Here is a 15,470-nt window from a genome sequence, read left to right as displayed (position 1 = left end):
GGTGATTCGTAGGTAGGTGTTAGTTGCTTAGGTATTTAGATTTTAGGGATTCTGAACGTAGTTTTTTTTTACGTTAGTTTTTTTTTAATTTTAGACATTCCAATACGTACCCCTCTAATGCCTTAATTCATCATCATCATCCCAGCCTATGTACGTCCCACTGCTGGGCACAGGCCTCCTCTCAGAACAAGAGGGCTTGGGCCATAGTTCCCACGCGGGCCCAGTGCGGATTGGGAACTTCACACGCACCATTGAATTGCTTCGCAGGTTTGTGCAGGTTTCCTCATGATGTTTTCCTTCACCGCAAAGCTCGTGGTAAATTTCAAATGTAATTCCGCACATGAATTTCGAAAAACTCAGAGGTGCGAGCCGGGGTTTGAACCCACGACCCTCTGTTTGAGAGGCGATAGGTCAAACCACTAGGCCACCACGGCTCTATCGTCAGCAAATGCCTTAATTACTCAAACTTAATAAAGCGGAGGGATTTTAATCACGTAAGATATAGACATAAAGCGAATAAGCCAATCGGCGTCAGCTTGGCGTGCCATCGAGTGTTGCCACTTTAGCCACTTACGAGTAGTAGCAAAATCTGGCTATTTTTGGCACTACGTGAGCCGATTTAATTGCACATAGAATTTCATACCTATCGGCTTCGAGACCTGGGGTCCATGGGACCCTGGCGCGCATAGACTCTTAAAAGATTTACAAAAGCGCCTATGGTTGACACAACTGGAGACCAAACACCTGGCAGCTGTCTCTCTCAAAAAATAGCATTGGTATTAGACGAGAAAAACCTGTCAGCCTTTTGGGCGCAATGCCCAAAGCTCGCAGCTCGGGCCATTACTAGATATATTTTAATTTCAAGCAACTAATTTTAACTTTATTTTTAATTAAGTTAGGTATTTAATTTCTTCTTTGTTATTTCTTGAACATTTGTTTTCAGAAATATTAACTATTGAGACTTCAGTAAATTGACAGGTTTTCCAAGCTTCTCATTATTAGTTATTTAATTTGACATGTAAGTATTTGTATAGTAATATCTTGGAAACCCACTTAGCAAAGTCAACAAACTTTACAGTTTCCATACATTTACGGCTATATTTGGAGCCAATTTTACATGAACTAGATATTCTCGTTAATAACTTATAAATATAACTTGGGACTTAAAATCTAAACTAAAATCACCACCCTCGTGCCGTGGTGCCCTAGTGGTTTGACCTATCGCCTCTCAAACAGAGGGTCGTGGGTTCAACCCCCGGCTCGCACCTCTTGAGTTTTTCGAAATTCATGTGCGGAATTACATTTGAAATTTACACGAGCTTTGCGGTGAAGGAAAACATCGTGAGAAACCTGCACAAACTGCGAAGAAATTCAATGTGCGTGTAATTCCCAATCCGCACTGGGCCCGCGTGGGAAATATGGCCCAAGCCCTCTTGTTTGAGAGGACTTGCCCAACATGGACTAAACTAAAATCACCACATTTTTTTAGTCATATTTAATCTATCAACATAGCCACAAAAACAAAAATTCGTGATAAGTCCCAGGTGAAATTAATTAATTAATTAACATACAGATTTTTACCAAAAGTAAAGCGGGCAACACAGCTGCTATCGACCGATGGCGGCCGATAATGGGCGACATCAGCCAATCAGGGCCGAGCGCAGCGCTGACGTCACACTCTCTAATAGAAATTAATGGAAGACATTGCCTAGATTTTATCTATTTTCTGATGTAAAAATAACCGTGGAAATGTGCAGTTTAATACGCCGTTGATTCACTATATGTTCATGCGAAAGATGTATGTCAGGACCGTTGCAAGTGGAAAGAAAGTCTCTGCTTACCCCTTCGTTGAGAAAGAGGCATGATTGTACGTAGGTCGTATGCAATATTATGTTCGTACAAATATAACGTTTTCACTTTAGCCAACGCATATATGTATGCGTTTTCGCGGCAATAGAAATACACTTCCTTACTAAATACTATAAATTGGACAGTATGTCAGTCTGTCTCTTCCCTCTTTACGCTTAAACCACTGATTTAATTTTTTATTTTTAAATTGAATTTTGTATGATGATTGTTTGAAACCCTGCGAAGGAAGTGGGATAGTTTTTATCCTGAAAATTTTCAGATTTCCCGCGAGATAGCGATAAACAACATTTTCAGACGTAGCCGCGGGCAGAAGCTAGTTATGTGTGTACACATCTCAGCTATCTACTACACCTAGTCCATCTATTATACTTCCTGAGCTACCTGTGTCTATCTGTTAGTTCTTGAGCTCCCGTGACAGACAGACGGACGGACGGACAGTGCGGCGACATTAACTAACATGGGTTAAGGAAAATAATTGGAGTGGCAAAACATGTGTTACCGTTTGTCACCCTTCGGCCTTCGGGTATGGAACCACAACCTAAAACATAGGTAGGTACAAAAGCTTGTAGTCCATTAATAAGTTACTAAACGTGCCATACTCCCACGTCATATTTGATTCTAGATAGCAAATTTTCAGCCTATTTTAGACATGTCCAAACGACCTAGATTCGTTTTGATAGTCACTAATGCTTCAAAATTGCATGCTACGGCGTCCTTAGAACTTTCAACTTAGTATAAAGAATATTTTATAAGTCACTCGTAATCATCTGTCATTACAATGGTCGGAAAATATAGGAAAATTTTGTGCCACAGAATATATAGTAGTTGCGACGTCACAGATACAACATGTAACGACTAACGGTAGCTGGTTTTTTTTTTACTTTATTCGACTAGATGGCAAACGAGCAAGTGGGTCTCCTGATGGTAAAAGATCACCACCGCCCATAGACACCTGCAACACCAGGGGGATTGCAGATGCGTTGCCAACCTAGAGGCCTAAGTTGGGATACCTCAAGTGCCAGTAATCTCACCGGCTGTCTTACTCTCCACGCCGAAACACAACAGTGCAAGCACTGCTGCTTCACGGCAGGATTAGCGAGCAAGATGGCGGTAGCAATCCAGGCGGACCTTGCACAAGGTCCTACCACCTGCAAATCGTGGCGTGAAGTAGCAATAGGCAGGCCATATAGTACGGAGAACAGGTCGTTGGGGCCGAAAAGTTCACGAATGGAGACCGCGAAGAGTTTGTTGAGGCGGTGTACAATTCTCTATACAAATAATTTACGCCGTCGCTATCGAGTAGGGTCACTGTAAACTCATGGTAGTGGTTCTTGTTTCAAACTACTTCGGCGAACGACCGTCGCCTTTACATTAGTCTGTCCATCTACTGCGGCGGCCATATTAAGGCGGTGGCAGCTGTCGATCGCCGAATGCGGCCGACTACAGTGTCCTTCACCACTTTTACGGTCGCCGCATGCAGCATGCGGCCAACAACAAAGTATAATTTCCGCTTTAGTTAGAATATGGCTAAATGTATGTTAAGTGATGGAAAAAGTCCACACGACCAATGGAGCTCGGATTTAAAAGCTTTTAGCGAGGAACTAATCTTATCATACGTGACATCATGTCACGTTGACGCACGCAGCTTTTAACAACGAGAGTTGACTTTGGCTTTTTATGGTTCCGTAATCCTAAATAGAAATTGGAAACCAAAACGTAAGTAAACTGCAAAGGGAGACCTAAAGTTTTGCCATGTCCGTCTGTGACTTAGCTTAGAAACTGTTAGTACTATCAAATTGAATTTTACTTAGATAATTAAGTATTCTTAACCACGAAAACAACAAAATTTTCCAAAAAAAAATTTTTTTTCTTTATACCCGCTACGTAAACTTTTTTGTGTCGTCTAAAATAGTCATGGTGTGGGATATCATTGGAAAGGTATTTAAAAAAAAGGGTTTGCTGAAAACATTTTGCTTGCAAAATATTAAGCTTTAAAGTGCTAGCTTTTTTAGAGTCAAGTGGGTCTCCTCTGTATAGTCTTGAAATAAAAAAAAATGTTTTATAAGTAACGAATCTAATAAACAAACACAGCACAGCTTGGTAGCTACTAACTAGGTACTTATACAAGTTAAGGAGTAGGTAACTTATAGGTAGTCAATCGAAACTTGATAGGTATTTATACCTAGAATAATTTATTTAAGTAATACAACATAGTCCAAAAATAAACTTGATATTAAATATTTGCAGGATATTAGCACGGAACCCTATAAACAGCGCGTGGTTGGACGTGCGTGTATGTACATGGCCTTTTTTATTCTAAAGCCGCCAAAGCGATGCATTTCACCTGATGATAAATGATTATCACCACCCATGGAGACTATAAGAACTATAAGATCCTGCGTTATTCAATTCAATCTGCAATGATGCAACTTGAAAATTATTGCAATATCGCTTCACAGCACAACCAACGTTTACACTTAAAAAAAAATACACGCTGTATTTCCTACATATTTTTAATTATGATTGATTATTTGGAGTATTTTTGTATTTTTTATTGCAACTCCAAATTTGTTACTTTTACGGTCATCCCGTAAAATCATATCGAAAATACAAACCTACCACTGGACAGAAGTACAGACACGAATTTCTCAACAACCTGAGATATGTGTGCATAGGAGAAATTCGTGTCTGTACTCCTGTCCAGTGGTAGTGTAGGGGTATGGCACGCAGCATGGAATGCAAAGGACCTGGGTTCGATTTCCAGCGCCGGTCTCTTTTTCTGGTTTTTCTGTGCATCCATGTCTCGGTTTGCATTTTCGATATTTTTAATGCCATATTTTTGAATATCATTTTTTTTCTTAAAAACCTTTTAGTACAAACGCAAACAATTTAGTATTTCCCATCGCTATCATTGACACATAGTGATTTCTCTTTAGCAGTTGCCACTCGAAAATATACGAGTACTCTATGGCTGCTACTAACACCGTTGGCAGTAAACCGCCTGGTAGGTAAATAGCGATTGTCAAAAACAAGTGTAAAATCTGTTACTTATTATGTAATCTATGACAAAATTAAAGGATACTGTACCTAGGTATCTATAGTTACATACGACTTTCAAAGAGGTTAAAAGTCTTGATTACTAATGTATGGACAAAAAACTATTCCCAAAGTATCACATACCAAAATCATCATCATCATCATTAGTTTAAGAGCTTAGCTCTTGTCAGTATAAATATTTTACTCAAATTATCATTTGGCAAAAATCAATTGCTAAAACAACTTATCGCAATTTGACAGTTAGTAAATTTTTTTTGGCAAATTATTGTTTCAAAAATAATTACTTAGTCATGTTTCATATTACCAAGTATTATTTAGTCAAATGTATCGTTTGGCATAAAGCACTCTTCCCAAAATATTGCGTGGCATAATAACCTACTTTTCTGGTAGCAGTTCGTTTCTGTGGGGGACGCAGTTCTAACCTAACCTAACCCACTTTTCTGATAGCAGTTCGTTTCTGTGGGGGACGCAGTTATAACCTAACCTAACCTACCTTTCTGGTAGCAGTTGGTTTCTGTGGTTGGTTCGTGTGCGAAGTGTCATTTTGAACAAACATTTTTTTTGGAATAATAATATTAGCCAAAGGAAAACGTTTGTCATAATAAAACTTGACAATGTAAAATTATGCCAAATGATAATTTGGCCAAATGAATAAAATGCGAAATGTTAATATGCTAAAGATTCGTTTTGGAAATTAAACTACTGCGATAAGTTTTTTGAGAAATGAAATTTGGCAAAAAATATTTTGCCGAAACGGCAGTACACCTAAAAGCCTTTCAAGATATTAAAACCCAACATAAAATTACAAAGTTCCATAGACGTAAGTACGTCAATATAAGCACCTCGTGTTTCTGGGCTGGCGTAATGACACAAATCTAGAACGTTCGAACATAACCTACATAGTACAGTGTATAATTTGCAGCAGCCATTTTGCTTTCAAACTTCGTTAATATTAGAAGGCATGTGGAGCTGTAATTAAATGGGCTGAAGAAATCCTTTGTATTTATTGATGTCTTACAATTTTAAATGATATCGTCTGAAAACATTTCTTAAAATTACATTTGGATTCCTGGATATAACAAATTACACATTATTTTCAAAATAATTACCCTCTTGTTCTGAGAGGAGGCCTGTGCCCAGCAGTGGGACGTATATAGGCTGGGATGATGATGATGATTACCTAAGTAAAATGTTGGTAAATATAGCAGTAGTTTATGTTGGAACAGAAATATAGACTGACCACACTGATCACAGAAAAAAAAAACTTTTTTTTATACAAAACACACAAACATCACGCCTGCATGAGCAGAGCAGAGCTGCAGAGCTGCAGAGCACACGAAACGTTACCGCTTCGGAGCCACTTTTAGCAATTTTAGGTTTAAAGTTTGACAAAAAAGGTACAATAGTGACAGGTTGCTAGCCTGTCGCCTATCCTACGGTATACCTATATCCTTTGTCGCCTCTTACGACATCCACGGAAGAAATGGAACAAACCGGGACGGAATAAATCTGCATTATAAGAAATCTTTGGCTTGTTTATTTACTAGGAATCAAAATTTAATCTCAGGTAGAAGAATAATTATTTTACTAAATTGTTTAATTAATTTTGAAGGCTTATCCACATTTTTGCGAACAATAATATGCTAATCCGTCCGATCCTTGAATCTCACTAATATTATAATGCGAAAGTTTGTAAGTCTGTTTGTTTGTTACATATTCACGGCTAAACCGTTGAACCGATTTAGATGAAATTCGGTATACAGATAGTTTGAGTCCCGGAAAGGGATAGTTTTTATCCCGGAAAAATAGCATAGTTCCCGCGAGATAGCGATAAACGACTAGGCAGACGGAGTCGCGGACAACAGGCTAGTTATTAATAGTTTGGATAACATAAAGTGGTAGTGGCACTAATATTATAAATGCGAAAGTTTGTAAGTCTGTTTGTTTGTTTGTTACTTCATCACGTCTTAAGCACAGAACCGATTTGGATGAAATTCGGTATACAGATAGTTTGAGTCCCGGGGAAGGACATAGGATAGTTTTTATCCCAGAAAATTGCGTAGTTCCCGCGGGATAGCGATAAACGAATACTACGTGGACGAAGTCGCTGGTAACCGGCTAGTAGTACATAATTTAATAATACAGTAAATAAGTCTATGAGGTTAGGTACGAGTATTGAAAAGTTACTGACAGGTTAAGTACTTTTTTTAATGTTGTTTATATTTCACAAGAATATGTTTCTGCGAATTTGTTATGAAAATAGTTATTTTATTGATCCTCTTATTCATTAAATGGACGGTATTTTATATAATTAAATATATCTATAGTCACGATTTCGAAGAATAAGATTGAGTTACTATGTTATGTGTTAGGAAATTTATTAATTGTCTTTGTTTTTCTGGTACAGTCCAACAAGCTGAATCATGACCCAGGGTGGAGCCTTTGTGCACTAATGTCATGTTGACATCCCATACTTCTCTCAAAAAAGTCATAGTGAAATTGATTATTAAGAGGTTCCACCGTGCGGTACATAAATCAATTTGTTCGACTGTACATAGCACAGTGACTAATAAAAAATATCGAAATTGAACTACCTAGCACTCTTCGATTGTAAGGGGCTGTTTCACCATCCATTGATTAGTGTTAACCGACGGTTAAATGTGATGCCGTCTCCGTCTATTCGAACAAGACAAATAGAGACGACATCACACCTAACCACCAGTTAACACTAATCAATGGATGGTGAAACAGCCCCTAAGTATCCTTATTTCAAGTAAGTAGAAAAACTCGTCGAAAACCTACCTATGTATTTAAAATTAGATTAGTGATTACCAAGCTAATGTCTGTGCTTATTTCTGAGTATTTGCTTGAATTTGAAGCCTGAAGTATCAGTTTGGCATTAATAAAATAGAGTTCAAAAAAGTAATTTTATATGAAATGCTTTAAATTATCTTTTCGAATAAAATAAAGAACAAAAACGTTCCTCGACCAGCACGAACTTTTGCTTATCAGTACCTATTTACAAACGCAACGCAGCATCAAATTCCGCTTTTTATCGAATCTTTAATAGCTCTATTAACAGCCTGAAATGTCGGAATTGTGTCGGATTGAAAAAAAACAACGCTAATGTGCATTTCTCTCGCGGAACGTCAACCGCTCTCCGACGCACGCAACACGCAACTATCGGCGATCACATTTTTTACGTTCAATCGTGGCACGATTCGGCCAAATGTGGTTGACCCCTTGGAAAAATGCAAGTCAGTGTAGTGTACTTACTTGCCAAATAGTGGATGCCACAAGTGGTAGGCTGCGGGGTCGTGCGGATGCGGCATGGGGTGTGGTGGGGGATCCCCAAGCGGGGTCGTGCTGCCGACCTCCGGTTCTTCGCGCCGCCGCCCTAGCGACGACGTGGGGTGCGACGCCCGTCTCCCGGACGAACCAACCCTCGACGCTGCTGTCGTCGGCTCCAGCAAATTCTGCAGCGACTTCACACTGATCCTCGGCCGAGGCGACTCCTGCGACCCCGTGCTACTACTTCGCTGCGACTCCGTATGCTTCACACTTTGCAAGTAATTGTTGTTCGGATAGTAAGGCGACGTCGGACTCTTCTGCTGTCCTGTTCGCGGCGAACGCTGGCTCATCATGTTAGGATTGAAATATGGTATTTGCAAACCCGGCAAGGGCATGTTAGGTCTGATATTTGGATTCATCCCAGGATACATGCCTTGGAAAAATGGGTTATGAGCCATGGAGCGCTGGCTGGTCGTATTATAATTGTGCGCGATCGGGCTCGTGCGTGCCGCAGAATGACTTTTGCTTTGATGATTTTTGGTGGAATGGACGTATGGGTTCTGAACGTCACTGGATTTCGAGGGCATCTCTTTCTGGTCCTGTTTTTGGCGAGCGTTTGCCTGATTCATGGCTTCTTGCCACATGGCGAATTGAAGGCGATTATCGTAATCCATCGGCGGCATCATATTAGGGAATCCTCCGGGACTCATAAACCGTGAGGTGTTCAGCATTTGCGATATATCAGCATAGTTCTGAGCCGAGTAACCAGATGCGTTAAAAGCTTTGAGAAACTCGCTGTTCTGTGAGCAAGCGGCCATGACTTCTAGTTGCGATAGATATGGAAGCCAGAACATTTGGTTGAGCGCGGCGGTGGTTGCGGCATCGATGTCCGTGGCTAAAGCATCTAAATGTATTGGTTTTGGTGGTGCATTCTGATCGGATATTGGCGTTGTAGGCTTTGGCGTTTCCGAATTAGAACTCTTCTCTGGCGCAGTTTCTTTTGCTTGAGTTAGAGACAATGCTAGTTTCTTTTCATCATTCTCCAAGATGTTTTCGAGTTGCGATAGAGATATAACGAGTATATCTGGATCTTGTAATATCGAAGGGTAAGCGAAGGCCTCAGGTAACCTGAGCTCTGGCCTCTGCAACAGTAACGCAGGAATCTCTTTTGCAGGCGCTGCTAAGATACTATTCAGTTTATCTTTAGGAACTAATAATGGATCTGGAATGTTAAAGTCAATACTTGTCTTTAAAATTTGCAGTTGTTTTAACGGATTATTTTCCTCGCAGGATTTTTGTGTCGCGTTTTCTGGCTTATCCGGTTCTTTATTTGATTTAAATACCTTACTTATTTTGACTAAAGCGTCCCCCGATTCTCTTCTTATTCTTTTTTCCTGTGGCTCTCCAAATTCTTTATTTGATTTCCTCATTTCCTCCGAGCAGCTCGAGACGGTTGGACTCGCAGACTTCCTGTGCTTGCCTAGGTTCAGGGGCTCGCATTGCTGTTTTGTGATGGTAACCTCAGATGTGTACATCTTTGGAGACGGTGATGACAATAATGTCTCTAAGAACAGTGTTTGCTTGCTCTTAGTAGAGGGCATAGTAAATATTTCCGGGGAAGAAGGTACGGCGGGAATCCCACTAGGCTGCGGCGACTGCATCGCATCGGATTCCCGCGAGGGAGCACGTGGGATCTCTATCCTTCGCGGGGACGCGTGCGGCGTCGGCAGTCTCCGGTGCACACTGAGATCCCTCGGCATATCGTCGGCCCTTTCAGACACATTCTCTTCGACAGCATTCGTTGTCTCAGCGACCACTCTACTCACCTTCTTTTGCACTGCTTTTAAACTCAGATCAGTAGCCACTAACTCACATACCGACGGGTCCTCACGCTCACGTTCTTTCACAAATTCACTAACCGGCACCTCTGGTTGTATGACTTCCTCTTTCGGCACACACACATCCGCGTCATTTTCCACTGTTTCCTCAAAAGTTTCACTGATTTCTTGCTGTGGCACATCCGGGTTAATTTCACTAGGCACCATTTCACTATCCTCAGGTAACGTCGGATTCGGCTGTTTCTCAACTTGATGATCATCTTCATGATCTTTATATATTTCTGGCGTCTTGAGTGCCGGTTCCGCATACAATGTCTCAGCCGCTTCAACATTACTTTCTAAAGTTTTCTCATTTTCTTGCTCATACTCCATACGACTAATTTCATTGGCGTCTCGCAGTTCGGATTCAGGCGTCAGCGTTAACGTCATATCTGTCGTCACATCGTTGACGAATACTTCGTCAGCCAGATACTCTTCTTCAGTTTGGTGTTCGGGTTCCAGGTGATCACCGATATGGTGCAAGTGCAGCAACCCCTGCGCCGCCGTGATGCTATTGCGACCGGGTGACTCTAGTGACTGTTCCAGCCTGTCGATGATGTCGGCCACGGGAGCGCCGCTCAACAGCATGTCTTCCTCCTCCTCTGCGTAGTCGCCGGTCCCCGTCACCAGATGCGCGATCTTATCCAGCGCCTGGCCGAGGATCTGGTTGTCCTCGCAGCCTTTCTCTACCAGAGACTCGAGTAGCGCCTCGTCGTGCGGCCCGCTCAACTCTGGCAGGTAATGTGCTTCGCTGATAGTCTCGAACAGGTCTTTATGGACCACCAGATTGTTCTGGAAGGCGTCCTCTTCCTGATGGGATTTCCGTTCGAAGAACAAGTCTTCGTTGTTCTTAGGTTCCCCGAGCTCGAACGACATGACGTCGCGCGCGGCTTCTTCAGGCAGAAATGCGTAGGGGGGTGGACCGGGGTCCAGGTCCCGAGTGGCGCCCCGCTGTTGGTTGAACTCGAGTTCAGCCACCGCCAGCAGGCTGTCGAGCGGCGTCGGCTCGGACGGGGGAGGCGGCTCGGCCGGCGGCACGCGCGGTACCGCGATGGTGTGCGATGGGATGTGGGACTCCAGGTCGGGCGCCAGCCACGCGGGCGCGGACTCGGGCGGGCGCTTGCCGGGCGGCTGCGCCGGCGCGCGGGTCGCGGGGCGCGCGGGGGCCGCTCGGCGGTGCGGCGCGGCACGCGCACGGCGTCGTAGATGGCGGTGCGCGGGATGACGCGCCAGCCGGCGGGCCCGCGCGCGATGCGGATGCGGTTGCGCGGGTCGTAGTCCTCGCAGTGCACGGCCTGCACTCGGCCGTCGAGCTGGCGCGCCCACAGGAAGACGGGGCGCAGGCGCGGCGCGGAGGCGGGCTGGGCGGCCAGGCTGCGCGCGCGGCGCGGGCCGCGGGGCGCGGCGCGGGGGCAGGGCGGGGCGCGGGGGCGGGGCGCGGCGCGGGGCAGGGCGCAGACCGCGCGCGCGGGCGGGCGGCGCGAGGCTCGCCGCCGCCGCCGGGCGCCCGAGGCCGCGAAGTCACTCCGGCGCGCCGCAGCAGCACAGCACGACCGCGCGGACGCGGCCCCGACGCGGACTGGCGGCCCGGGCCGCGCCGCGCCCCGCGCCCCGCGCGCGCGCGATCGATCGCCCGCGAGCGCCCGCTGCACCCGCATGTAAACACCCCGGTTGCCGCGCTTACGTGCCCTCGTTAATCTCAAATCCATATTCGACCGACCGAGTGGCTGCCTGCCGACCGACAACTTAGAGGTTCAAAGCCGACCTTTGCTCTACATTGTTTTAGTCTTAATATCCGCTCTAATGCAGAAGAAATTAAAACAATTTTTTATTGCATTATCAGACCATGAAAGAGGCAGCAGTTATAACTGAAAAACACGAGAGTTTAAACGCGAGTTATAATAAGATACTTTAAGGATAACCAAACTCAAACAACCCGCCGACCCCCTTTCATTTGACGGCGGTTTCGACATTCATTAGAGCGCTAACGGTGCAACTCACACTTGACAATTTAAAGAAAGAACGAAAGAAATTTATTCACAACACAAGACACAACAATATTATTATAATAATATAATAATAATGTAATTTATTTCAGATTATATTTAATCCATATTGTATTAGTTACAACGTCTTATTATTTCACCAAGTTATTACAACAATTACAGATATCAAACCACCGGAAAACTGAAATTTACCGGTTGATTTGACATAGTTATCTTCCTAGTAACTTGGTCAACTCACACAACCCTTTGTAACTTAATCGTAAGATATCCATACTATACTATACTATACTATATATTAATGAATGATTTATTTTGAAAAACATCACAACAATATTTATTTAAATGCGAAAGTGTGTTTGTATGTTTGTGTGTTTGTCCGTCTTTCACGCCGTAACGGAGCGACGGATCGACGTGATTTTTGGCATAGAGATAGTTTATGGGCCCGAGAGTGACATAGGCTACTTTTTATCCCGGAAAAATGCACAGTTCCCGAGGGAACAGCGCGCGATAACCGAATACCACGCGGGCGGAGCCGCGGGCAAAAGCTAGTTGTCTATATTATCTCGACGTTTCGATGACATTGAAGCGGATATCAGAGACATGGCTCTACATTCCCAAAGCACAGCCACTCTAAAATGAACCATCCTGGGTCCAATTAGTATAACAGAATACCATCGTATTCGACCCTCAACGACCCTCAGTTTTCCATAGTTTAACCCTTTTTTAACCCCCGAAGCAAAAAGAGGGGTGTTATAAGATTGACCGCTATATCAGTCTGTCTGTCCGTCTATGTGTCTGTCTGTGGCACTGTAGCTCTTAAACGTGTGGACCGATTTGAATGCGGTTTTAGGAACTGCGGTTTAGCAATGGTTCTGAGACATGATTTATCAAAATCGGCTTAGCCGTTTTTAAGATATTGAACTTTGAAGTATCAAAATCGGGTGTTTTCCAACTTTTTGTTGGTCAGATTATCAGTCAATGACATTAAACATACATACCTAGTTTATTATGTTTACTTATGCCGAAGGACTGAATAATTAGATGAGGCATTACTTTGCGGAGCTTCACATATTAAAAAGTTAAAAACCGGCCAAGTGCGAGCCGGACTCGCGCACGAAGGGTTCCGTACAACATGAAACGTTAGCAAAAAAACGGCAAAAAAAATCGAGTTTGTTGTATGGGAGCCCCATTCAATATTTATTTGATTTTAATTTGAAAGTGATTATACAAGTAAAGATTCTGTGAATATTTGAAGCGTCTACCTATTGCCGTTGTTAATATCAAGCAAAAAACAACAATACGGGTATCTATCTATAGGTATCTACTCAATTGTCGAGTTACGTTATGAAAGCAAACGCTACGCATACATAGTATTGCGTCACAGGGCGCCGACACTGGGATCAACGGCTAGCCCACTTTATGTCGGTATACAAGCGAAATACACATAAGGGGTCGACCATTAATCACATGTTTTCTAGCAACATTTTAACCCCTTGGCGATACTTGGTGAGCTAAACTATCCCTCCCCTGGGAGCGGCAAAGTTCGCATTCTCTTCGCTAGTTATACGATTGCAGGTGGTAGGACCTTGTGCAAGGTCCGCCCGGATTGCTACCACCATCTTGCTCGCTATTCCTGCCGTGAAGCAGCAGTGCTTGCACTGTTGTTTCGGCGTGGAGAGTAAGACAGCCGGTGAAATTACTGGCACGCAACCCCTGGTGTTGCAGATGTTTATGGGCGGTGGTGATCTCTTACCATCAAGAGACCCACTTGCTCGTTTGCCATCCAGCCGAATAAAAAAATAAAAAAAGATTATCCCTCCCCTAATAGAGTAGGGCGCCCCCCAGCCAGGTGGAGTGACGATCTGCGAAAGGCTGTTGGTAGAAGCTGGATGCGTGCAGCCGTGGACGGACTAGGATGCAATAGCGCTATGCCCAGCCACAGAGTACCTTTTTGTGCCCAGCAGTGGACTGCTATAGGCGTATAGATAATGATCCCCTAACCAACATCATGTGTTTTTTTTTAATTCGATTTGTAGCATTCGAACATGGCGGATGTAGACAATATCTAATTTTGCTATTTCTGTTTCTTTGGCTAGTTGAAGTATAATTTTGATAGTGTTTTATGCGGCGATTAACCTTAACAGTGAACAGTGATCACAAAATCCTCTCGTGTCTGACATTTTTTAATGCGCAAGTTGTCTCCACGTGGTTTCTGGAATTTTACTATCAAGTTGCACAAACTACAACCACCGTACAACGTCCCTCTCAAAGAGAGTTTACTTTGACACTGGCGAAATTGTCCTATTAATTAGGACAGAAAAGCCATATTTTAAAAGAGAAGAAGAAGAAGTGTTTTTTTTTAAGTCATCAGACGCTACTGTGGGTATAGGCCTCCCCCATAGACCTCCAGTTGCTTCGGTTGGAAGCTGCCTGCATCCACCGTGAACCCGCGACTTTAACCATTCGAGAACTTTGCCAAAAATAATTCTATTCTATAAGATTCTATCCTAAAGTAGTAAAACGATATTTCAAATATTTTTTTGAATAGGCGTTACTTTGCGGAGGTCCATATCAATGAACTAAAATAACATCTGGTAGCATGGTGTATAGTTGTGTTGCTCTGAAGATGAGCTCTGGTTGAGTTCGAATCGCGTCAGTGTAGTGCGGTGGTGGTGATAGGTAGGTTTGTGTGATTTGTGTGTGTTCTTACAGTGTGGAGGTGGAGGAACTGCATGAACTCGCATATTTTGCATAAACTTAACTATCATAAGGTCGCGGGTGAGCAAAGAAATTCTTTTAGTTCATTGAAACATAGTTCCAAAAGCGAAGAAGAAAAGTTACCAACGTTCGCAGTTCCGATAAAAGGAGGATGTTTTACGTTCTTATAAATACAAGCTAACGGAAGGGAAAGCTTTTATTCTAAGTGCTTTGCATTCGTTTCTTTCTTAGGGTTCTTTAGTGGAATGATAAAACCTTAGTAATGTTGTGATCTATAAGGTTTAATTTAATCTTGAACGAATAGTATGTATGTAAACTCTTTACTGTACAAAAGAAAAGAAACATAACACAACACACACACATCTATTTGCTAATAATGACTTATCCGTCCTTACTTAATATTATAAATGCGAAAGTGTGTGTTTGTATGTTTGTCCGTCTTTCACGTCCAAACGGAGCGACAGATCGACGTTATATTTGGCATAGATATTGTTTATGGGCCAGAGAGTGACATAGGCTACTTTTTATCCCGGATAAATGCACAGTTCCCGAAGGCACAGCGCGCGATAATCGCATTCCACGTGGGCGAAGCCGCTGGTAAAAGCTAGTTTGTTATAAAGATAGCTTAACACCTTGAGAAAGACACACATAT

The 15,470-nt window shown here is 43.0% G+C and overlaps 1 protein-coding gene across 1 annotated transcript in view; it reads right to left on the bottom strand.

Moving 5' to 3' along the window:
- The window catches only part of LOC141437020 (uncharacterized), a 133,260-nt gene extending 122,198 nt beyond the window's left edge, over positions 1-11,062 (bottom strand). The window contains exon 1 of the mRNA XM_074100198.1: positions 8,203-11,062. Coding sequence (XP_073956299.1) covers positions 8,203-10,970 — 2,768 coding nt within the window. The 5' untranslated portion in view covers positions 10,971-11,062. The remainder of the gene's footprint in view (positions 1-8,202) is intronic.
- Positions 11,063-15,470: the final 4,408 nt, after the last annotated feature.

The sequence above is a fragment of the Choristoneura fumiferana genome, chromosome 17 (assembly GCF_025370935.1).
Source record: "Choristoneura fumiferana chromosome 17, NRCan_CFum_1, whole genome shotgun sequence".
In the NCBI taxonomy this organism is placed as follows: domain Eukaryota; kingdom Metazoa; phylum Arthropoda; class Insecta; order Lepidoptera; family Tortricidae; genus Choristoneura; species Choristoneura fumiferana.
The sequence above is the reverse complement of the archived record's forward strand: the minus strand, read 5'-3'. Positions and strand labels throughout refer to the sequence as shown.